The sequence below is a fragment of the Neltuma alba genome, unplaced genomic scaffold (genome assembly GCF_004799145.2).
Source record: "Neltuma alba isolate B1F8T4 unplaced genomic scaffold, ASM479914v2 tig00011426_pilon, whole genome shotgun sequence".
NCBI lineage: Eukaryota > Viridiplantae > Streptophyta > Magnoliopsida > Fabales > Fabaceae > Neltuma > Neltuma alba.
In genome coordinates this window covers 257001-279810 of record NW_021636109.1, presented here as the reverse complement: position 1 = coordinate 279810, position 22810 = coordinate 257001, and the positions used below count along the sequence as shown (strand labels likewise).

The 22810-nt window shown below is 37.2% G+C and overlaps 3 protein-coding genes across 3 annotated transcripts; 1 reads left to right on the top strand and 2 right to left on the bottom strand.

Annotated features, from left to right (window-relative positions):
* Positions 1-2118: 2118 nt before the first annotated feature.
* LOC114713460 (uncharacterized) lies at positions 2119-8704 on the bottom strand. Its single transcript, XM_028898113.1, has 10 exons — positions 8499-8704; positions 8331-8398; positions 7716-7777; positions 7459-7608; positions 6481-6657; positions 5896-6108; positions 4087-5768; positions 3523-3588; positions 3354-3423; positions 2119-2820 (listed from the first exon to the last, which is right to left on the bottom strand). The coding sequence occupies exons 1-10, from the start codon at positions 8702-8704 to the stop codon at positions 2119-2121; spliced, it is 3396 nt and encodes a 1131-aa protein (XP_028753946.1).
* Positions 8705-15802: 7098 nt separating this feature from the next.
* On the top strand, positions 15803-18801 carry LOC114713434 (probable galactinol--sucrose galactosyltransferase 6). The gene is given in 4 exon segments (XM_028898077.1): positions 15803-15858; positions 15968-17337; positions 17598-17655; positions 17657-18801. Coding segments are annotated over 3 exon segments (2412 nt in total). The 5' UTR covers positions 15803-15858; positions 15968-16045; the 3' UTR covers positions 18719-18801.
* Positions 18802-19239: 438 nt separating this feature from the next.
* On the bottom strand, positions 19240-22350 carry LOC114713459 (uncharacterized). The gene is made up of 7 exons (XM_028898112.1): positions 22294-22350; positions 22007-22178; positions 21320-21433; positions 20619-20817; positions 20476-20521; positions 20007-20082; positions 19240-19475 (listed from the first exon to the last, which is right to left on the bottom strand). Exons 1-7 carry the CDS (start codon positions 22348-22350, stop codon positions 19240-19242), a joined length of 900 nt encoding a protein of 299 aa, XP_028753945.1.
* Positions 22351-22810: the final 460 nt, after the last annotated feature.

Genomic DNA, 22810 nt, shown 5'->3' with positions numbered 1-22810 from the left:
GGGATTTTTTATGGGGTCAAACAAACGGGGTTTACTTTGAGACATAGTTATTATTGACTCAGTTCCTGGAGAGGAACAAAGACTTTGAATTGAAGACATCGTTGCACAGAAAGGGGGGAAAATATCCCTATTGGAAATTTTTTCAAAAAATGTAAACAAACAATATAAAAATCCCAATTGTGAGATGACGGCGGTGGCAGAAAAAGGATTGAGGGCAAAATTGACATTTGATCTAATTACTCATAGTATGGAAATCATCTTTACCATTAAGAAAAAAATCCAACCAAACACACCCACATATATTAATGGGACCAAAATTATCATTGCAAAGTCATAATGGAGTTGAACCGGATCAGGCAATTAGCCACTTCATACTCTTTTTCATGTTTTCATTACATTTTGAACTTTTGGAAATGCCCGGCGCATAAATAATTCCTACAGCTTTAACACATAAGCAAAGCAAAATTGATAATTGAATGCGACAAATTAATGATGGGTGACCCAAGAAGCGTATCCCATCTTTGTGACCCTTTTATTCTATCAGTTTTTTTCCCCAAAAAAAAAAGGGATGAACAATTTTGTTTGCAAAAGTTTAGGGACATAAAACGACACTACTTGCACTATTAGTCCACTCATAAGTGCCAACAACCTCGTGATTCTTAACATGAATTGACTAAACAACTTCATTTACGTTCATTGTTCACCAAAACAATGGAATCTCCTTGGAACATGGGACCTTGACAGGAATTAAAGCTTGAGCATGTCAAGTCAGGTGAGCATTCAAATGCCCACACGGCTGCACAGGAGATTGCATGGGCATTGTATTCATCTTTATGATTTATTCCTTCATGCATTTTTTATTTGCAAACTCATTTGATTAAAATGAGTTGACAAATCTAGTTCAGTGACTAAAGAGAGATTATGTCTCGGAGGGGCGTGGGGGAGAGAGAGATGACATCTCCTATTCATTTGACTGGATTAGAAGAAAAAGTTGAAAACAATATTATAAACTGTAAACTTAGTTTTTTTTTTTATTTAACTTTAACGTTACAAACTAAAGGTAATCTACAATGATATCATTGTCTACTGCCAAACACACTCCAAGGTTACATACTCACTCCTATACTAAATATAAGATCTAATTTATAATACAAACTACACTATAAATTAGATATTATATTTAAGATCGTAGGTAGTATTTTATTTTATTTTTTTATAAAAAGATAATTATATTAAAGGTTAAAGTACATTTAGCACCTCAAAATATTTTCTCAAGTGCATTCAACATCCTCAAATATTTTGTGATGCATCTAAGACCCTTAAATATCTTTTAAATACGTCTAGCACTCTGAAATATTTTTTTACCTTAATATTAGATGCACCAAAAAATATTTTTACATGCTAGAAACACCTAAAAAAATACGATGCAATAAAAAATACTTCATAATATTAAACAGACCTAAAAAAATATTTAAAAGTGCTAGATATATCACAAAATATTCTAAAATACTAAATAAACTTGAGAAAATACTTCGAAATACTAGATTACACCTTATCCTTATCCTTTGTATTAAAACAACATTACAGGTAGTATTTTACAAGCGCATGTTCATAAGCTAATTTATGCGACCCCAAAAATATTCCTGTCAGAGCAAGAATGATAAATGCAGGGCATCCGAAAATACCTTCGCTGATCGTCACATCAGTGTGGTGAGTGAAGATGAGCAAGACATTATTACTTAGGTATCACTCGTGATGAGTAGTTTTCTCATTTATTCACGTTAGTCCAAAGACTCTTACAGGAGCAGCTACCGCAAGTTCCACCCTTAGAGAGCGTTTAATCCCCGCATCGTTGAAAAGTGTGTGTATATGGGCGAGGGGGATAAGAACATATCACTATTTGAATATTGGCCCTATTTGTAATAGTACTAAAATAAAACTCATCTAGTATTTTATAAATTATGATTAAAAAATTACTTAAAAACTAATCCAAACGGGCATCCACCTTCTGTAAAAAAATTTCTTATTTGGTGTTGGTTAAAAAAGAAAAGCACCTATAAAAAGAAATTATATTACAGAGAATCCTGTGCAAGTGTCAACCCAACCCTCAGAAAACAGTTATATAGCTTTTCTCAACAAAAGCAATATGGTTTCGGAATCCCTTACCTCTTGACTTTCCTGGGAATCTTCAAGTCCTTGTGAAAAGTCGACATTAGTGTAAGTTCGAATTCCTGGGCCACGTCCACCAGCATCCCTTTCCTTGCCTTGCTGTGCTCGCTTCACTTCCTTTTGATGCTCAGTCAGTTCTAACCTCTTTCTTTTCAAATTTAAAGGCAGTGGTGGTACTGATGCCTCTTTCTTCTCTTGCTGGTTCCTATAATCCAACACTAATTCCACTCTCTTAGACGAGCTGTTCTGCTTTGGAGCCAGCTTGTATCCCCCAGCATGATTGGCTTGTTCTTGAGAGCGGCATTTTTGGAGAAATGGGAGGCTTCTTTTCTGGAGTTTTAACTTACGGTTTCTCGATAGCTTGTCCAAGACAGGAAGCAAATTGGGTGGAAAATCCAATACAAATTGTTGGCCAAACGTGGAATTCCAGAAGTCAATGGTTGGCTCTGAAATGGAGGCATGTGGGTGATCAAGAGTTTTTTCAAACAAGGGTTCGTAAAGTTGCAGAAAAGCCGAGCCAAAGTTTATTGGCGGCTGACTTCTTCTTAGACACCCAAGAATTTCAGTCCACATGAGTTGGAGTTGATCATCGGTGCTTTCATCCCACATTCCCATATTTGATAGCCATTCAAGCAGGGGGGAGGACATAATCTGCAACCAAGCAAGTGGAAGATTACGTACTGCTCTAACAAATTTACATTTTTCAAACAAAGTGAGGCTCTATGCAATAGAACCACAACAGCCCCCCCCCCCCCAAAAAAAAAGCAGGAAAAAAAAAAAGGTTGGGGGATAACCCCGAAACTCTAGCATCATGAGTCAGATACTCATCAACATGAAGAAAATTGCTGCCCTAGAATCCATTGCTTGAACCCAAAAGGAGTTCGCTCAGTGGCACTGAACAGAGCCCCAAGTGGGGCTTTACCTACAAAGTTCGGTGTTCCATTTTTTTTTTTTTGGGGGGGGGGGGGGGGGGCGGCTTAGGAAAGGGTCTGCCTGGCCACCAGCACCTGATTTAAATTAGTTATGGTAGCTAGTGGCCCCATGGATACAGGATGCGAAAGCAGAAAAGTGTCCATTGGCCCCTACTCAAGGTCTATTCCATGAGTTCGTTAACCATTTCTGGCCAGCAATGTGTTAGTATACAAGATTCAGCTGACGCTTCTATGTAAATAAAGGAAACAAACCTCAAGGGAAATAAGAATATCTTGCTTCCGGTGGAGACAACCGGCGAAGCATGCCAACGCAGAATATACCCTACGATTTATGCCAAACTGAAAATCAGACGAAGACTTGCTCTAAAAGCAGCCAAAGCATGCATTGGAGGAAACAGGTCATACAACTGTAGTGACTGACCTTGAGGCGCTGGCAAAGCCCGGCAGTGGATCTACTATCTTCTTCGTCCCCAAGAAGTTCAGGTACCTGTAAAATGCCGCACGAAAATGAGTCCCTTGGATATCGTAATTAAAATTCTCCAAATTATAATGTAAGCAATCACTTGCAACAAATAACCCAAATAGACAGAAGTATTTCAGAGTCTAAATTTTGGTTCTGTATAATATCACCCCAAAAAATAAATTCCAATGCTCATGCGCAAATAAATGAAATCCCTACCGACTGAGCAAAGCAGCAAAGTACTTGTTCAGCTTTCTATCAATTGACCACTTGAAATCACAATTTCAACGATCGTATAACTAACGTTCCAGAAGATGGAATCATCAACATTTTAACAAAATGCAGCAGAAAGAAGAAAAGCATGTTTAAATGCCAGTGAAACGATTTCTTAAATCCTTAATACAGAATAAGCGTAATATCAATTTTTTTCCCCAACAGTAACACAAGGATACAAAGAAAGACACCACCCAATTATGGATTGAAGAGGCTCTTTAGCTGGATTTGACAAGACAAACATGGACTTACCTAGCAGCAAATTTTAAGCAGTTTTCAATGCTGTTGGATTTTTGCCTACAACTGCCATTTTGACTGCTGATTGTAGCCGAAATTAATTCTGTAGTCTGGATCTGTTCTAGAATGCCTATCATAAAATTTCCCAATAAATAAAGGAGGTCAACACCAGTATTCTTGCCTGTTGACTTTGTATCAGTACTGCTCTCAAGTAAGCCAACATTTTCATCAAGGAATCCAGCTAACAAGGAACAAATATCTTCATGGAAATTGGTGGTTGCTGAACATCTAAATTCTGACGCACTAAAATGTCCATAAAGCAATTTCCACGTTTGGACAATGAGTTCAAGCATGGGCATTCTTTCTGATAATATGGGATGCTTCTCCAAGTTTGGAATGTCTGAGTGTACCACCAGGGGGTAAATTAAAAGATGGCACACGGAAGAATAACAGGCGTTGTCAGGCATTGCTTCCCGTATTGACTTACACTTAGCATCATGCACAGAATGTCTCATACCCTGAGCTACTGCTACCCATATATTTAAGCAAGTTGGATGAACGTGTTTGTACAACAAGCCAACACAAGTGAGAAGAATATCCAGGGAATCACTTGAGGAAAATAAAAACTTAAAATATTCACACATCCCTTGAGAATTGCAGTCTGACTTGGGGGATTTCGAAGTTAGCTGACCCACCATATGGAAGTAAAGTGCTATTAAATAAACCAATGGAGAAACCTTGTCCATATAAGAAATGAAAATGACACTAGGCAAATTTAGGTGTTTGACACGATCTATTGGCTGCAAGCTGTCAATGGACTTTAGGTCAAATGCGAACTTGTACAGAGGAGACCCCAAGATAGAAGGACCTAACTCCTTAGTGGTAGCATCTACAAACTGAATGAACATGTAACATAAATCACTATTTTCACTGCTGTTTGAAAACAAATCCTCACATGTCTTGTTCATGAATGTTAGTAATGAGTTTAAGCACCGCATTATACCATCATAATTAATAGATGGATTTGTCAAGTCTAATTGAACCCCTTTCAGAACATATATAAATAACTTCAAGGCAGTGTCATAAACGGAACTTCGGTGCTCACTGGTGACAGTTGTTCCAGATGCTTGATGGATGAGAACAGATATCATCCTTAGGTAGAAGTCCAACCGGCTGATATCCCATGGCAGCCATTTGATGCGATGTTGCTTCCAAGAATATTTTCCAGATAAAGAAGGCCCAATTTCTGACAGTCTGGGTCTTGCATGGTTAGTTGACTGGTAGAAACCATTCCCGCACTTCTGTAAAATACTATCACAGAGCAGGTCAAGGCCCACACTCCATAACGAGATCATCCTGTCATCCAGTCCTTTCTGAAAAATCGCCTCAAGAATGGGCCCAAAAACCATCTTTATCGCCAATGGTTCATTGACAAAGGTATCAAGCTTATATAGTAAATGACACCATGTATTCAAGCAAGATAACTGGACAGATATATCACAATTACTAGACATAATGCCGATCAATGGAGTCATTATCAACTTTATACTTTTTGAAAATCCATTTGCTTCAGTGTCAGTGATATGATGTCCAATTCTATGCCGTTTCTGAAGAGAATTCTCATCAAATGGTGTATTTTTCTGAGAAGCCATCACGGGACAGTCAATAAGAGCGTCGACTAGACCTTCCCAGGCAACCTGCATCAATGACATTGCGCATTATTTAAAATCACATCACTAGATGATATTGATAATACTTTCAGCCTAATATAGCCCATCCCTATGAATTTGGCCAATAAAATGTGGCAACTCCTACATAAAGTACCTGAGTGGCAATTTGAACTTGATAGTCAAGATCTGTAAATGTACTCTCAGGAATTTTCAGCATATCATTTACCAATTGCCTGTTCTTCAAAGCATGAGACCCTAGCATGCGGACAAACCAGCCCCATGCTTGAATAACTTGAATCTTCATACCCTGGTCAAGCAAATCCTTCATTCCAATGAGCAATTTTTTCTTCAAATCTTTGACAATAGCCTGGGTAGAAACGAGGTAAATAATTAGAGCAATGACGACATGTCAAACTGCTGGCCTTCACACTATGAATCAGCCTTGTAGACCAATAATGACGGATCATGTATGGTATACCGGCTCAAAAATTTGTTTCGATTGCAAGACAGAAAAAAAAAATCCGCACGAATTTTACACAACTGTCTACCATGAAAAACTTGCCTTTGCTCAAATCTAGCAAGTGTTCTGAATCGTTAGGCACTGACTTCATGGGTAAAAGCATGTAATAATAATCTTAAGGTCTAACTATAATATATCACGCCATGCCACCAAAGTTCAGGGTATAGAGTCAACACTTTATATTGAATAGCCTATGATAAGATCTGTGTATTTTGGTACCTTGGAGAGGTCTAGTGAAGGAGGAATAATTATGGACCTAGTCTTCAACATGCACCTCTCTGAAGCGTCCCTCTCTCTCTTCTCTGTGCTGAGAAGCCTCCTATATATTGGAGGAGCCCATATATGTGATGAGCTTCTCATTTCCTCCCTCAATTGAACAGCTAGCTTTTTTACAGCCTGTTCATTAAAAGATTAAAGATGAGAGTTGAAAGAAATTGCATGAATATAAGTGCCAATAATGATATCCAGGACCAACGTAAGCAGGCATATACGAAAGAATACTCCCAGTTATTCATTTGTCAAAAGCAGGAATTTTATACTACTATAACACTGACAATTCTCAATAGTGATATGATGCACATGTACATTGCTTTGCTTTCAAGGTTGTGGTGCCAACATTTATCTGTTAATGACACATTATATTAATCAGCTCGAATACTTTATAATGTTGTTTATTTAACGATACAGTCCATAGATTAACGAGGAAAAAAAGAAAAATTGGACTTCCTTTCCTCCTTTTTCTTTATTAAATAAGAGACAAATGAACAAATGGTGGCTGCAGGAATAAATCCTTCAGTTAGCCCATGCATTAGCACCAGACTTCTCAATAGAACTATCAAGCTATTGGTTAAGGGAAGATGTGAGAATATTCCTTAATTCTGCTTCTGTGTGAACACTACCCTAAAATTTCAGTCAAAGCGAACATATCATGGCAAACTACTATAAGGAGACATTATGCTAATCTAAGCGACCACCCAAAAAAAAACAAGAAGAAGAAGAAGAAGAAGTATAAAACTGGATGAGTTATGGACTTCTGTTACATCAATAGGTAAAATTTGTTCTTCAAGCACTTCCGTTAGTTCCAAACTCACAGTGCCTTTCCTTTGCCTCTTCTGTTATTGAATGCCATTGCTTCTTTTTTTAATTCTTTTCTGACAACCTGATACTAAGATTTTTCCCGACGAAGGAAATATGTACCTGGCTAGCTTCAAACGTTGTTGATAAAGAACCCATAGGATTGTCAAAGGCGTGAATGATTGCCAATAACAAAGAACGGAAGTGAGTTGCAAGAATGGATGCATCTATTTGCTGGACAGATATGCACCATACCCCTAAATTACAAGCAGACTGCGGCAAGAGTTGAGCAAGTTAATATGATTCTACCAAAAGTTTGGTGGGGAATGTGGCTATCTATAAGAACTTATAGAACTACCATGATGAAAGAGGACTCTAACCTTCAATTTTGTGGTCGTAATGAGTTTGACCAATGACTCTAAGACCAAATTGACATCATCCACTGCAATTACAAGGAGAAAACAGTGTTTTAAAAATCAAAGTGGCTCACAGACCCTTTCCTTTCCTTAAAAAAAAAAGCATGTATTTTTTCTACAGAGTGGGAGCATTAAAATCTTCAGCATGTTAACTCTAAGTCAAGGAGCTGGACATTTCTCAACTCCTAATACAATAAGGTAAAAGTTTGACTTGCTTTACTTCGCGTCAGATATTCGAACAAGTATACAAGGCAGGTGAGGACAAAATAGAACTAAAACACAACTGAATTATTTGTCTTCTAACTACACAAACTTAGTACTGAAATTGGAAAATACTCTAACCTTTCTCCATCTTATCATCAACTAACCGTTAACATCACGATAGGAACGAAGGCAATAACAAATAAGCTATTCAAAGTGACATATTGATAATGGCGCGCAACAACTTGACCGTTAAGGCTTGGGTAAAAAGACACTGTAACTTTCAACAAGGCATTAGATGATGGGAGAGTGGTTGAAATTGTATCGGCTGATGCAGATTAGCAGTTTTAATTGTCCCCTGTAAATAAACACAGATACCTCGGAGCGCGGCCACAAGAACGGGATGATAAATCATGAAGCCCAAGCCCTTCAACGCCTGCGCAACTCTGGAAGCCGGAAAGAAGATAAGAAATAAAATATATAATTTAAAAATCTTCAAAGCATTGAAGCAAGTCCTAAGAAGGTAGCTTGTCGATTGATGCTCACATTTCTTCATCATCGTCGTGGATGTCGGAAACTATTGAACAGATTAGAACCTGGGAACATTCGGTTAAGGATTGAATAGAAGAAGGATTGTGAGCAGAATGTTGTTGGAAATGCAGGAGCGTTGAGTAGCCCAAAGATTTGTTCCATTTGTCGTTTGAAGTTATAAGGGATTTGATATGATGGATCTCGTCCGAGGAATTTGACATAACTAGACCAGCCACTAGGTAGCGTTAGACGAAACTGAAACCCTCGCTCCTCCTGCCTCTGAGATAATGAACTCGAAGTCCCTTTTCGCGCCAAAGCCCGGGGAGGATTCAAAATAAATAAAAATAGAGGGAGAGAATGGACGGAGACCTTGTCTTGGACTTGTGGAATATAAATTGCAATAAAATTAAAATATGTAAAAATTAATTTCATATTTAATTTGATTCTAAATGTAAACTGATAAAAAAAATTGATACTAAATATAATATTTTAATTTATTTTGTCTCTTATATTTATCTATTTTTTAATAGTTTTTGTAATAGTTATACATATTAAAAACTCTATTATATAATAGTTTTAATCAATACATATTATTAGTAAAAGTATTCTAAAAAAGATAGCACATATTTATTACAAATAACCAACTTAACAAATTTTTTTAATCTATTCAGATTAGTTAACTAGTTCTTATATTAAAAAATGAAAGTGGTATATGTATTTATTTGATGTTGGCAAAAAAAATGTATTTATTTGACAGTGGTTTTAAGATCATTTGAGGTTTGGTGCATTGAAATACTACCCTCACTGCTTAATATAAGGGCTAATTGACTATTGACTAATTTGAATAAATCAAAAAATTAGTTAAGTTAGTTATTTGTAATATATAGATGTTGTCTTTCCTAAAATATCTTTGTTAATCAAGTGTATTAATACTAAATGACTATTTTATAAAAAAAATAGATAAATATGAAAGATAAAATAAATTAAAATTTTATATTTAGGATAATCATAGACAATAACTTTAACTAGTATGGTCTTAATTTAAGAATTATTTACATTGTTATACGTAGGAGGAGGAATCAATAACGGAGGAAGATCAACCGATAGCCTGTGACTACGACCCCCGAGTTTTTCAAGTTTTTCTTCTTAATATATAAATGTTATTTGTTCTTTGTCCTCCAAAATTTATATTTTTCCCAACAATTTATATGTTTGTTCTTTATGCTTTGATTCTTTGTAGAAGTCTTAACTAGTTTTTTTGCCGACAAAAGTCTTAACTAGTTAATACCTTGGGAGAAACCAAATGCATCGACCTCTAAAGCTTGGGAAAAACCACATGCATACAGACTAAGATTGGTAAGATTTGTTTTTTTGGGTTGAGTTGTAAAACTTGAAAAATCAGCATTAACTTCTGGAAGTTGGTAACTACAAATTGTGATGGGATTCCGAATATGTCTGCATTATTTCAAGGTTATCCCGAAAAAGTCAAGCAATTAACAAGAGTTTAGGTCTAATAAAAAAAATGGTTTAATCCTTCACAACGTAACAAATCAAAATTCGAATCGTCATTGAGAGATATGTTCACACTTGGTACCTATGATTAGAGCCAATAATATAGACTGGGCTCACAGTTCGCCAAAAAAAAGGGGCTTGGGTTGGCAAAATGCCAACCTGCCAAGGTGCGATCTATTCTAGCCCGCACCTAGCCCGCGGGTTGGCAGGCTGCCCGCTTTTTTATTTTTTATTTTTATTTTTCATATAATTCCTAATATATTGTATAATGTAATTAAAATATTTTGACCTTCAAATTCTACATGAACAATTGAACATTGTCTTATTCGTATCATTACATATGTAATTATGCACTTTATATATTTGTGACTATGTGTGTAGTTATATAAAGAACATCATCCATCTTTTATTTTTCATTTATTTGTTGCATTACTATACAAGCCTTTATAAGATTAAATAAACATGTGATACTTATACATATATATATAATATCTACTTAATTAATTTGGATAAGAAAACTAATTAAATTAGTTATTTATAAAAATATGTGTTATTTTTAAAAAAAATATCTTCTTAAATTATAAATTAATCTTCATATTATTTTATTACAACCCACTATTCAAATTCAAAATTTTGAACCCAATTTTAATATTTCAAACTAAGCCCAACCTATATAATAATAATAGTTTTTTTTATTAAAAAATATATATTAAGGCGGGTTTTGCTAGACCGCACTGCTTTAGGCTTGAACCACTGTGGGCTGGCCTGTATCTACACTGCCAGCTCGCTTTCCCACCTCTACTTATGATGCTTCGAATAATATTGATTTCAATAAGAAGATGCCTGTACTCCGCAAGGAAAAAAAACAAAGGAAAAGACCCTTGAGTTTTTCAAGTTGTTCTTCTTAATGCATAAATGTCACTACCTCTGATCCTTAATATAAGACGTCATTTGATTTTTATTTTGGTTCTAAATATAATATTCTAATTCCTTTTGTCTCTCATATTTATCTATTTTTTTCTATGGTATTCCTTCTAATAATGGTAGTTTTAACTAATACATTTGATTAGTAAGAATATTTTAGGAAAAACAATACATATTTATTATAAATAACTAACTTAACTTATTTTTTTTACTATATTCAAATTAGTCAACTAGCTCTTATAATTAAGACCGAAGGTAGTATTTGTTCTTTGTCCTCCAAAATTTATATTTTTCCCAACAATTTATATGAACTTTTACTGCACGACTTTTCTTTTTATTTTTTAAAAAAATTTGGTAGGCTGTTTTCATATTTTATGTTTGTTCTTCATGCTTTGATTCTTTGTAAAAGTCTTGACTAGTCAATACCTTGGGAGACACCAAATGCATCGACCTCTAGAGCTTGGGAAAAACCACGTGCACGGACCTCCAAAGGTAGCCATACAGGCTAAGATTGGTAAGATTTGAGAAATCAGCATTAACTTCTGGACGTTGGTAACTACAAATTATGATGGGATTCCAAATATGTCTGCATTATTTCAAGGTCATCCTAAAAAATGAAGACTGTTAGCATTATTGTTAAAAGTAAAGCAATTAACAGGAGTTTGGGGCCTAATAATAATAAAAAAAACGAATCATTCACAGCGTAATAAATCAAAATTCAAATTGTTGTTGAGAGATTTGCTCATACTTAATAGTTATAATACTTTAAATAATATTGATTTCAATAAAAAGATGCCTATACTCTGCAAGGGGAAAAACAGAAAGCAAAGGAAAAGAAAGCGAAGCATCACAGTTCGAAAGAACTTGTTTATTGGTGTGTAAGAGAGGGAGAGGGCTCAGGAATACTCGGGATGGTAATGCAATCATACATTTACGAGTATCCACCATTCTCCACACTTGTCCACCATCATCATCATTTTCCCAGCACCTTACATTTAACCCGTCGTCCCTTTAAAATTAATGTTCCACGATATTTTTTTTTGGGGGGGTGGTTCATATAGGAATCCACAGCACGAGATATTTTATTTCAAATAAATAAAATCAAATGTAGGAAAAAAAAAAAAGAGATGAATTGGTCATTCATCCATTATGAAGTCAGAATCGATTACATTCGGTATCTATTGGATCAACTTGATAATAAGAAAATTACTCTTCTAGTCCTAAATAAAAAACTCATTTTATAGTATAAAAAGTTTTTATACTACAGAATAAATCTTCTATTTATAACCAGAAAACTCGTCTTGCAAGAGACGAGTTGCTATACTGCTAGTCTGCTATGATGAATTCGAGCTTTTTTTTTTTGGGGGGTTCTTGAAAGTTCTCCAAATGATGTGATGAGGTGGGTATCATGGGGCAGATTTATCAATCATTCTATAGAAATCTCCCGGGGTGAAGGGGATATTTTCTATCAAGAACTCTTGGTTGTACACGTGTCACTTGACTTTGGCACAATTATTACTGTGGGGCCCATGGGGACGCCGCGCGTGAGATCGTGCGGGGCATTGGTTGGATGATTCGTGGATTATGGATTTCTGTTGGCCTGTTGTCCCACCCTGAATCTTGCTGGGCTGACTTTCGAATCTTCAAGACAAAATTAACATTTTTAGAATCAAAATTTCATAGAACTTATGATTATAATTAGCTTTTTAACCGTATTAAACATAGTTTTCAATCGTAAGCTAAACCATGAGAAAGTTTTCTTGCATAAAAGAATTTCAATTTAAGCATCCTGAAATTGAAAATTTTTGGATGTATCATTACATCCTATGTTTCTAACTATTTATGAAAATGACTTGAATCACCGATGATTTAAAGTTTCAATATTTTAAGCATAATTTTAACAAAGTTAATGCCATGCATGAACCTTTCTTCTTCGGTTTTTAATGGAGGCAGGGGAAGAATAGCAATTAAAAGAGATTAAAGGGGTATTTTGCTAAATTAGAAGTCGATGTTGAATTGGGCAGTCTTAACTCGAAAAGATCCAAACTGATGGCAACAGGATAGGTTAAGTACAGCACTTGTCTGTTTCTGCAAGTGTTGGCTAAAAAATTCTCCATATTCACTGCCCGTTGTTCAGATTTTGTTTTATTCTTCTTTCACAGTTTTTTAAAAAGGCCAACCAAAAAAAAAAAGTGTTGATGCAGATGATGAACTCATAATTTTGCGAGAGCGAAAAAAAAATGCCGCTCCACGTGATGAAGTGGGAAATATTTACAACTTTTATTTAATGTTACCTAATTTTTTAAACTACATAATTTCATTATTTAGATTTTATAAAACTGACGGCGGTGTTATCTGAATCATGTGTCTAGAGAAGTGTTTGGAATGCTCAGAAAACATTTTTAAAAAATGTTTTCATATAAATGGAGATAAAAAAAATTTTACATGCTTATTTTGTATATCATAAATCACTTTTAAAATCATACTTTGATTTTTACTGAATACTTTCTAAATAACAAAGGTAAGCAAATCATGAAGTTAAAAGAAAAATTCGATCTATAAATTTCAATCACCGACTTTGCTAATCAAATTGGCACCTGGTCAAAAGGTAACATTGCTATTTGATTAGTAATATCACTTTGTGCCAGTTTTTGGTAGGTGAGTTAGGCAATTAGCCAAAACTTGCAAAAAGCTTAAAAGAAGCGGTGTGGTATAGTTTTTCTGTCAATACTACTTTTATGTCTTAATATAAAGCTTAATTAATTAATACGAGGAGATTATTAAATTATTTTAAAGTATTTATATTTATTATTTTAATCCAAACTAATTTGTCTCACTTATAAATTAATATATAATCTAATAATTTATATAAGTATTTTAAAAATATCATGTAATATGCCATAAATAAATAATTTAATAATTTTTTATTTTTCCAAATTAAGCAGTAGGGTTTTATGTTAAAAATGAGAGGCAATATTACAATACAATCAATGAGGAGATTGAATCTTTTTCGAGTTCCCAAAAATCGCATCTGATAATAACCAATCAACTGGGCCGGGTTCATGAACAAAGCTTGAAAGAAAATATTATCGTCAATTCTTCAATAATGAAGGAAGCGACACGCCCACGTCATTTTCCCAATAATTGCCGTACATAATGATAGATTAAATCCAACTCACATAATATATAAAATATCGGTGAAATTATTGAACGCCCATAAATCTGGGATCCATCTGTCTCGAACTCTTTAGGACGCATCCCCACTGGCCAATTGGACCCTGCCATTTCCCAGATTTGCTCAACTTGTTCTGCAAAAACAAATAAATAATTAGTAAATAGCAAGTTCCGTGAACCCACTCATTGTACGCGTGGCATGCCAATTGCCACCTAGGCAATGATTCACCGTCCCTGTTTCTATTCCTGATGATTTTTATGAAACATGTTGCGTGGTCAAATTAATTTACACTTTTCAAATTGCATACGTCTTTACGCAAAGAAAAAAAAATCAAAATAGAAAAATTTGGGTGAAATTTTTAATTCAATTTTTTTTTTTTTACTCTTACACGTTTACAAGGATACTTAAGCTCATGTTTGGTCACTAAAATGGAAAGGAAAGAAGCAATTTACAACTTAACAAAATGGCACACCATACTTGGTAATAGGAAACAAACTCCCAAAAATATTCCATCCGTCATCCCAGGAACGTCACCATATGCTTCCATGCATTGCCCAATTTCCCAAAATAACCCATGCATCCTAGCTATTAGACTGTAGCAATAGTTTTCTAGATTTAATTCTCAAGGGCGACTGAGTCTTTTCCTCATTTAGTCATTTCCACCCCTATATATGCTAATTAAACACATCTCTTCGATATCTATCTATAGTCGGTCCCCTGTCTTCATTTTATTCAAAATGTTCCTTGAAATCCCATCGAAGCCTTGCCCATAAAGATAATTTCAGGTTGTCAATATATGCACGTTATGGATATTTGCATAAAACATGGTAGATATAACTATTTCTGATAATCACTTGGCATCAATCAGTGCATGCACTTGATATTTGATGGGAGCGATATTATTACTTGCCGGACGGGTCAGCTTTGCGTACGTAATATTTTTCTTTTTAATTAGCCGGAAACTCATCAGACCAGAAAAACAAGATGATGTGATGACGTGGAAATATCATTGGGCAAGGTACGCGGTGGCTGTAGGGGATAGATATTTTCAGCGTGTAAGAAACGGATAGACGTAACGGCGTGCTCACGTGGATACAAATCAGCACGACCTGCTTTACACTTTTAATTATTATTAATTTTTACATAGACCAAAGACCCTAGTGGCCAGTGCAGATTATTCACGTGATATTTTATCTCAATGGGAAGTTACGCGTGTCAGGTCCGTGAAAATTCCTCACCGTGGGAGAAGGTCCGTGAAAATTCCACAAACGAAATCGCTACTAGCAAGTGCGGTTCCACGTGGCAACGTAATCGGCCGTAAAAGAACACAAATTGCGGACCCCAGAGTCATTTATTACCGTTGGATCGAACGGGATGTAGGAAAACCACGATGTTTGGAGCTTGTCACCACTTAACTAGGACGAGAAGCACAAGAAATCTGCAGGGCTTCTTCACGATGATCCATTCGCGGCTTGCATCATCCCCTCTTAGTATAAATACCCGACCTGTAATTGTTTCGCCATCAACATTTGCTTCAAGGCTTCATTACTCCTCCGGAATTTCACAAGCACGATTGCAGTTCTCAGTTTCTGGTACTATTCTATTTGCTCTCCTCTTTGAAGTTGAACTTGTTTGGTTTCAGGGAAAAGTAGGGATTATTTTGTTTTAAGGGTTGTTTGCTGACGGATATTGGCTTTTTCTTGTGCATATTTTGGAAATTGCAGACATTTTCGCAGCCGTAATTTATCGGTTTTAGCTTTTCAGGTGAATACTTGATGGATTTTGATATGCTTTTGTTAAATGTGATTTAAGAAATCTGGAAATGGAAGATTTACATGAATCTAATTTGAGCAACTTCTGATAATTGCTGCAGGGCACCAAACAGGACCAAGACTTGAGGGATTCAAGCTCCACAAGAAAGAGAAGGAAAGAGGATTCGGAATCAGAACAAATGACTATCAAACCTGCAGTTCGGGTTTCCGATGGGAAACTCATTGTGAAGGACCGTACGATCCTGACCGGCGTACCGGATAATGTGGTTGAGACGTCGGCGTCGTCGTCGGGGCCGGTGGAGGGAGTATTTGTAGGTGCGGCTTTCGATAAAGACGACAGCCACCATGTCGTTTCACTGGGAACTCTCAGGGACGTCCGCTTTCTTGCGTGTTTCCGGTTCAAGCTATGGTGGATGGCCCAGAAGATGGGCGATAAAGGAAGGGATATTCCTCTTGAGACTCAGTTCCTATTGGTGGAAACCAAAGACGGGTCCCATCTCGAATCGGACGACGGAAACGAGGACAACCAGATCGTCTACACCGTCTTCCTCCCTCTGATCGAAGGCTCATTCAGAGCGTGTTTACAAGGCAACGCAGATGATCAGCTAGAGCTCTGTTTGGAAAGCGGCGACAGCGACACTAAAACGTCGTCGTTCACCCACTCCCTCTTCATCAGTGCTGGAACTGACCCGTTCGGAACAATCCACGACGCCTTTAAAGCAGTCAAGAACCATCTGAACACTTTCCGCCTCCGGAACGAGAAGAAGCTCCCTGGAATCGTCGACTACTTCGGTTGGTGTACGTGGGACGCGTTTTACCATGAAGTAACCCAAGAAGGCGTAGAGTCCGGCCTCGCGACTCTTGCTGCCGGCGGCACCCCTCCGAAGTTCGTGATCATCGACGACGGGTGGCAATCCGTCGGCGGCGATCCGCAAGACGAGAACAGTTCATTGAAGAGATTAACAGGAATCAAAGAGAACCCCAAATTTCAGAACAAGGAAGATCCAACATTGGGAATAAAGAACATAGTGAACATTGCCAAACAGAAACATGGATTACAATACGTGTATGTATGGCACGCAATTACAGGATACTGGGGAGGCGTACGACCAGGAGTGAAGGAGATGGAGGAATACGGATCGGAGATGAGATACCCAAAGTTGTCGAAGGGGGTGGTGGAGAATGAACCGACGTGGACAACGGATGCGTTGGCGGTAAAGGGCCTGGGTCTGGTGAACCCGAAGAAGGTGTACAAATTCTACGATGAGCTTCACAGTTATCTGGCGCATGCGGGTGTAGACGGTGTTAAGGTGGACGTTCAATGTATCTTGGAGACACTGGGTGGTGGGCTAGGTGGAAGAGTCGAGCTCACAAGGCAATACCATCAAGCCCTTGATGCTTCCATTGCCAGGAACTTTCCAGATAATGGTTGCATCGCCTGCATGAGCCACAATACTGACGCGCTCTACTGGTAAGTCCAAAGCTGAATCCTCTGTTCCTAATTTTTCGAAAAGTTTCAATTCGTTTGTTTCAATCCGGAGAAAACTGACAAATGTTTCCTTTTTGTGTTTCATATTAGTAATATTTTGATAAAAATAAAGTAAGTAAACGAGTATATTAAGGAATTGTTATTGAACTGGCTAAGGTCATTAAGAAAGAATTAGATACTTAAAAACGAGTCTCTGATTATTGTTGTCTGATGGGCTGTGGTGTATGGAATGTTATGAACAGCTCAAAGCAAACGGCGGTGGTGAGAGCGTCGGACGATTTCTACCCGCGTGATCCGGTTGTCGCACACGATCCACATCGCCGCCGTGGCATACAACAGCGTTTTCCTCGGAGAGATAATGCAGCCGGACTGGGACATGTTTCACTCTCTTCATCCTGCTGCCGAGTACCACGCCTCCGCCAGAGCCATCAGCGGTGGCCCTATCTACGTCAGTGATGCGCCGGGGAAGCACGACTTCCAGCTCCTGAGGAAGCTCGTCTTGCCGGACGGGTCAGTACTCCGAGCGCGTTTGCCCGGTAGACCCACCAAAGATTGCTTGTTCAGAGACCCGACTCGGGATGGCGTGAGCTTGTTGAAGATATGGAATATGAACAAGTACACAGGAGTTATTGGCGTCTACAATTGCCAAGGAGCGGCGTGGAGTAGCTTAGAGAGGAAGAACGCTTTTCACGAAACCACATCAGAAGCCATAACAGGGTACGTGAGAGGCCGTGATGTCCACCACATTTCGGAGGCGGCTGCCAGCGTTGACGGTGAGTGGAACGGCGATTGTGCCGTGTACTGTCACCGGACCGGCGAGCTTGTGATTCTCCCATACAACGTGGCGATGCCGGTGTCCCTTAGAGTGCTGGAGCATGATGTTTTTACGGTGACCCCCGTGAAGGTTCTGGGTTCTGGAGTGAGTTTTGCTCCGGTGGGACTCATCGAGATGTACAATGCAGGCGGCGCCATTGAAAGGCTTGTGTACGAGGCAAAAGGTGGAAGGGATGAAATTAGGAGTGACGGATTGGAGGCTTTGGTGCGTATGGAAGTAAAGGGATGTGGGAAGTTTGGTGCTTATTCATCGGCCAAACCAAGAAGGTGCTTGGTGGGTTCTAAGGTGGTGGATTTTGATTATAACTCAGATTCTGGGCTAACGATTCTCAATTTAGATCATATGCCAGAGGAGGACAGAAAGTTCACATTGTTGAGGTTGAGCTATGAGATCTCGAATGTTATTAGTTATAAGGCAGGTTGGGGAGAATTGGTGGTGTCAGGGAGATTTGCTTCTCATCACCTTCCTCTGAATGTTCTGTTACATTACAGAATGCAGTGCTTTGGAACGATAAGAGGGGTTCAATAAATGAGTTGTAACCATTGCATAACATGTATGCAATGCGCATTTGCAAATACCACGTAACCCGATCTAGAGCAGCAGTTTGCCTCCTCCTCCTCCTTCTTTTTTGAAATTTTCTAAATGAACAACTATCTTATTTTGAAGGAAAAAAAATACTAGTAGACTACAAGGGAAAGAAAAGGCACCAACAGGAAGGACCAAAAAAATTAATTTATAATTAAACTTACAAATTCTTGAAGAAATTCAGATTCTCACATGCCAACACCACCGGGAGGAATTTTGGGCTAGTGGAGCAGTTACTACTAAGATTATAGAGCAGATGAAGGCGCTCCCGGCATACAAACGTTTCAATGACACTGCACCAAGCCCAAATTTTGGATCTTTCTGTAGAAGATGACGTTACAATTTACAAATCCTAATTAAGCCAACAAAATTTTGAGCTATGGATAACCTTCTAGACATTTACAAATCTCACACAAGAGATTGTGAAAAATCCATGGACTGAGAATAAACGTAAGCCCTTGAAATCAAGATTCGGACACTTGTCTGTCATCCTGACTAAACTCACCATTGTTCTCATGTTCTAGAAGCTGCTGTTCCAGCTCCTGCTCAAATCCTTTATCATTCTCGAATCCTGTTTGTTTACAGAAGCTTTCTTTCTGGGCTTGCCAATCATCAGCAATCTTTTCTGCAGCATCTCCTAGAAGTTCCTTATTTTCTGATATGTGCTTTATGTTCTCCACATCTATATCATTGCTTGCTTCTTCATGAAAATAGAAGACAATCCATTTACGAGTTAAATTACTGAAAATATTGCGTGAACTGGGGAAAAAAATGCAATCTTTACAGAAAGGGAAGAAAGGAAAAATAAACCAATACAAACTCTACAAAATATACGGACAATCATACTGCATCAGCACGAGTTTAGTCATCCTATTGTAGATCATTAAAAAATTAAATAAATGCAGTAAATCTCATTTTGAGAATCTTGAATCTTGATGGTACGAATTAATCACAAGTCATTTCTGGAATAGTCTTTAGAAGTTTCGAAATGTGCATTCCGCCAACTGAGAAGGCATAACATGGTGGTTCATCCACGTATACGTCAATCTCAAACTTGTTCATCTTCATTATCGGCATTCATGAATGTCAACAGAAACTGACAGCACATAACAGAAAGTAGTTTCTTAGGGGATTCATAAGATCCTGACAATAAGAGTACCTCCAAGGTTATCTACATGGACACCTAGGCAAAGACAAACACGGGAAAGTATCATAGGAAAAATTAAAGTACCTTTAATGGCCATGCTCTTTGCCTCTGCATATTCAGATGACATTTTCTTCAGCGAATTTAAGTCAATCTCCGTGCCCTTGAATGAGGAAAGCAAAATTGAAAAAGATGTACATTAGATACACATCAATCCAAGTACACAAGTACATAAAAATACACCTCTAAGTTTTTGAATATTTTTTGGATGACACAAGATGGGCTAAGCCCAGATTAGATAGCTAAAGGGGACTCAAGCCCCAGCAAATCTTGCTCGCCTAAGGGCTCCATTTCTGGTGGGGCTCTTCGAAAATATAGAGCCTAAACAAATCATGCACGGGGTGATGTGGTAGTTAATATGAATTTCTAACATTCTTTCATCTCCTAGAAGTGCCCCCAGTCATTATTACTCAACTACTTGATACATGTTTCGCAGACAACTCGTACAGATTTATTTGATTAGCACATCACAAGGTGCAATCTCAGTGCTACTTACAAGGTCCATGTGAATGTATTGCTCAATCGGAGTATTTTCAAATAACCTGTCATCCACAACGAAAGCAGAAAATAATTAAGTTGTAGAGGTAGTTACACAACCATGACTAATGTGACAGAAAGAATCATAAATTTAAGCAATACTTCTCATATGCAACTTGTATACGAGCATTCTGTAATTGTTCGAGTTGGTTTACTGTCTCTGCAACAGAGCCTTCCATTAAGTCAACAGCGCCAAAAAGGAACATATTGTTTTCTAGCATTCTTCTAACCAAAGTAGGTACGACTTTAATATCACTTGCATTTGCCTCGGCAACAAGGAGTCTAAGCTTCCTTAACTCCCCTGTAAAGGAAAGGGAGATATCAGGTCAACATAGAAACTAGCAGACAGGCCAGAGGTATGAACCCAATATGCAAAACTTAGGACCCAGTTTCTTAATGTCATTGCATCTTATTTGGAGTCAAATTTTCTATACTCATGTCAAGATATGTTTGATTCAATTTGAACAGTAATATAGAAAAACTGACTGTCGGTTGTTCAAAAATTAATTTGAAAGTATTACTGGAATCTCAAGTATGACCACCTATAACTTGGGCTGCCACGAAACGTAAAAATAAAGCTGGTAGTTAATGTTAATAATTATACTCAAGAATATATGCTTCATAAGACCCAAAAAAGTAAATCTTCAGAACTGTCATGCATCATAACATGTATCATCTTAAATTGCTAGCATCTGCCTAGACAGATGCAGATGCAAGAGGGGAGCCAACACTAAAAGATAAGTAGATAATGAAAAGGTTAAAGAATGTATCACTTCAGTCATTCAGAGAAAAATTGATCATACCAAGGGATAGATAAACTCTGAAAGGAGGTTTAAATGGTTGAGTCTCATATAAACAGTAGAGGCAATAGAGGCCACCCAATCTGTGCAAAAAGGAGGCAGTGCCGACCATGTAACCTGCATAGGATCAAAAAATTGAACATGATAAAGTAAAACGTTAAAGAGAACTAAGTACAACTTCCTCTGTCCCTATTTACTTGTCCTGATTTGAATTTTCATTTTGTCCCTAAATATATGTCATGCTTCAAATTTCAAGGAATAATCATACTTGTTTCCAATAATAACCCTGTTAGATGGAGGGCATTCAATGTATATAGTTAAGATTTTAAAATAGCGTGGCATCAAATGGAGGGCAAAACTGGAAAAGAAAAAATAATTCTTACATAACAAAAATTTTGCTTTCTCCTTGATCTGTGTCTTTTCTCCTATGATAACAAGTAAATAGGGACAGAGGAAGTACAAACATACTTGAACTTGCAAACATTATTTACTAGTAACTAGTGAAATTTCAGTGATAAATTATGAAATGAATTATTAAGTCTACATTCTTTTCTCTCTGCTTTTTAAATTTAATGATTTGTGGCAACGGAATTTAACAAAGAATAAAGATTCAAAATGAAAATCAACATCATTGGTGTGTGGTAAATTTGATAAACCAGGTGATTGGCTTGCTTTTTCCAGTTTCCACACAGCGTAACAATTTGCTGCTGCAAGAGTTTATAGGATACAAATATACCAATAGAATGGCATACAGAGATTGCATAAAGAAGGCCAGGTTGGTAGAAGGACTAGCTTCATAAATGTAAGAGAACTTCTTCGAAAGCCATACTCTCTTCATGTTAGCAAAAGCTGTTGATCCACCCTGTCATACACCATGTTTGTATGCAATAAAAATTGATTAAAAATCATGGGAGAGATCACAAGGTCCAAAACATTATAAGTAGCTGGCATGACTGGGAAAAAAACAATAGAAAAACCTGAGTAAATTCATCAATAAGCTCATCAATGTCCAATTTGAATGAAGTGAGATTCATAATTTGCGCCTGAAAAAAAAATGCCTTCTATTTGTTAAAAATGAAGGCCAAAATTTGCAGTGCTCTATATAAAGTGGCAGGAAAAGAATAGACTAAGTATAGAAGACACTACAATCAACCAGAACATGAACAAGAAACCAAAAAGGGATAGTTAAAGGGTTTTCAAACTTGCTCAATAGCAAATGAGCATTCTATAGAAGATCACGTCCCAAACTTTCATGAAATATGAGCATGCCCTCTATTGCAAAGACCCGTGCCAAATCAAAGTTAGGTTAACAACATCACTTCAACTTAACTATGAACAGACCTTCTTATGTAGCATAGAGGCGGTGAAAAATAAGAAAAATAAATTTATTCCTGATAATAATTTTGAAAACCAATTTCTTGAGACAGCGCCAAAATTTTAATATTTCAAGAGAAGCTTAGGGGGAAAAGGACCTTTTCCAAAGAAAATGAAAAT

What these genes read in the sequence shown, in the direction of transcription:
- LOC114713460 (XM_028898113.1), bottom strand. Translation starts at nt 8,704, where the DNA reads ATGTCAAATTCCTCGGACGAGATCCATCATATCAAATCCCTTATAACT. An exon ending in CTTCACTAGACCTCTCCAAG is followed by an intron (nt 6,109 to 6,480) that starts GTACCAAAATAC and finishes GTTTCTACCCAG; the next exon opens with GCTATTGTCAAAGATTTGAA. An exon ending in GGCTTTGCCAGCGCCTCAAG is followed by an intron (nt 3,424 to 3,522) that starts GTCAGTCACTAC and finishes CATAAATCGTAG; the next exon opens with GGTATATTCTGCGTTGGCAT.
- LOC114713459 (XM_028898112.1), bottom strand. Translation starts at nt 22,350, where the DNA reads ATGAATCTCACTTCATTCAAATTGGACATTGATGAGCTTATTGATGAA. An exon ending in CAGCAGCAAATTGTTACGCT is followed by an intron (nt 21,434 to 22,006) that starts GTGTGGAAACTG and finishes GATCCTATGCAG; the next exon opens with GTTACATGGTCGGCACTGCC. An exon ending in AATACATTCACATGGACCTT is followed by an intron (nt 20,083 to 20,475) that starts GTAAGTAGCACT and finishes TCCTCATTCAAG; the next exon opens with GGCACGGAGATTGACTTAAA.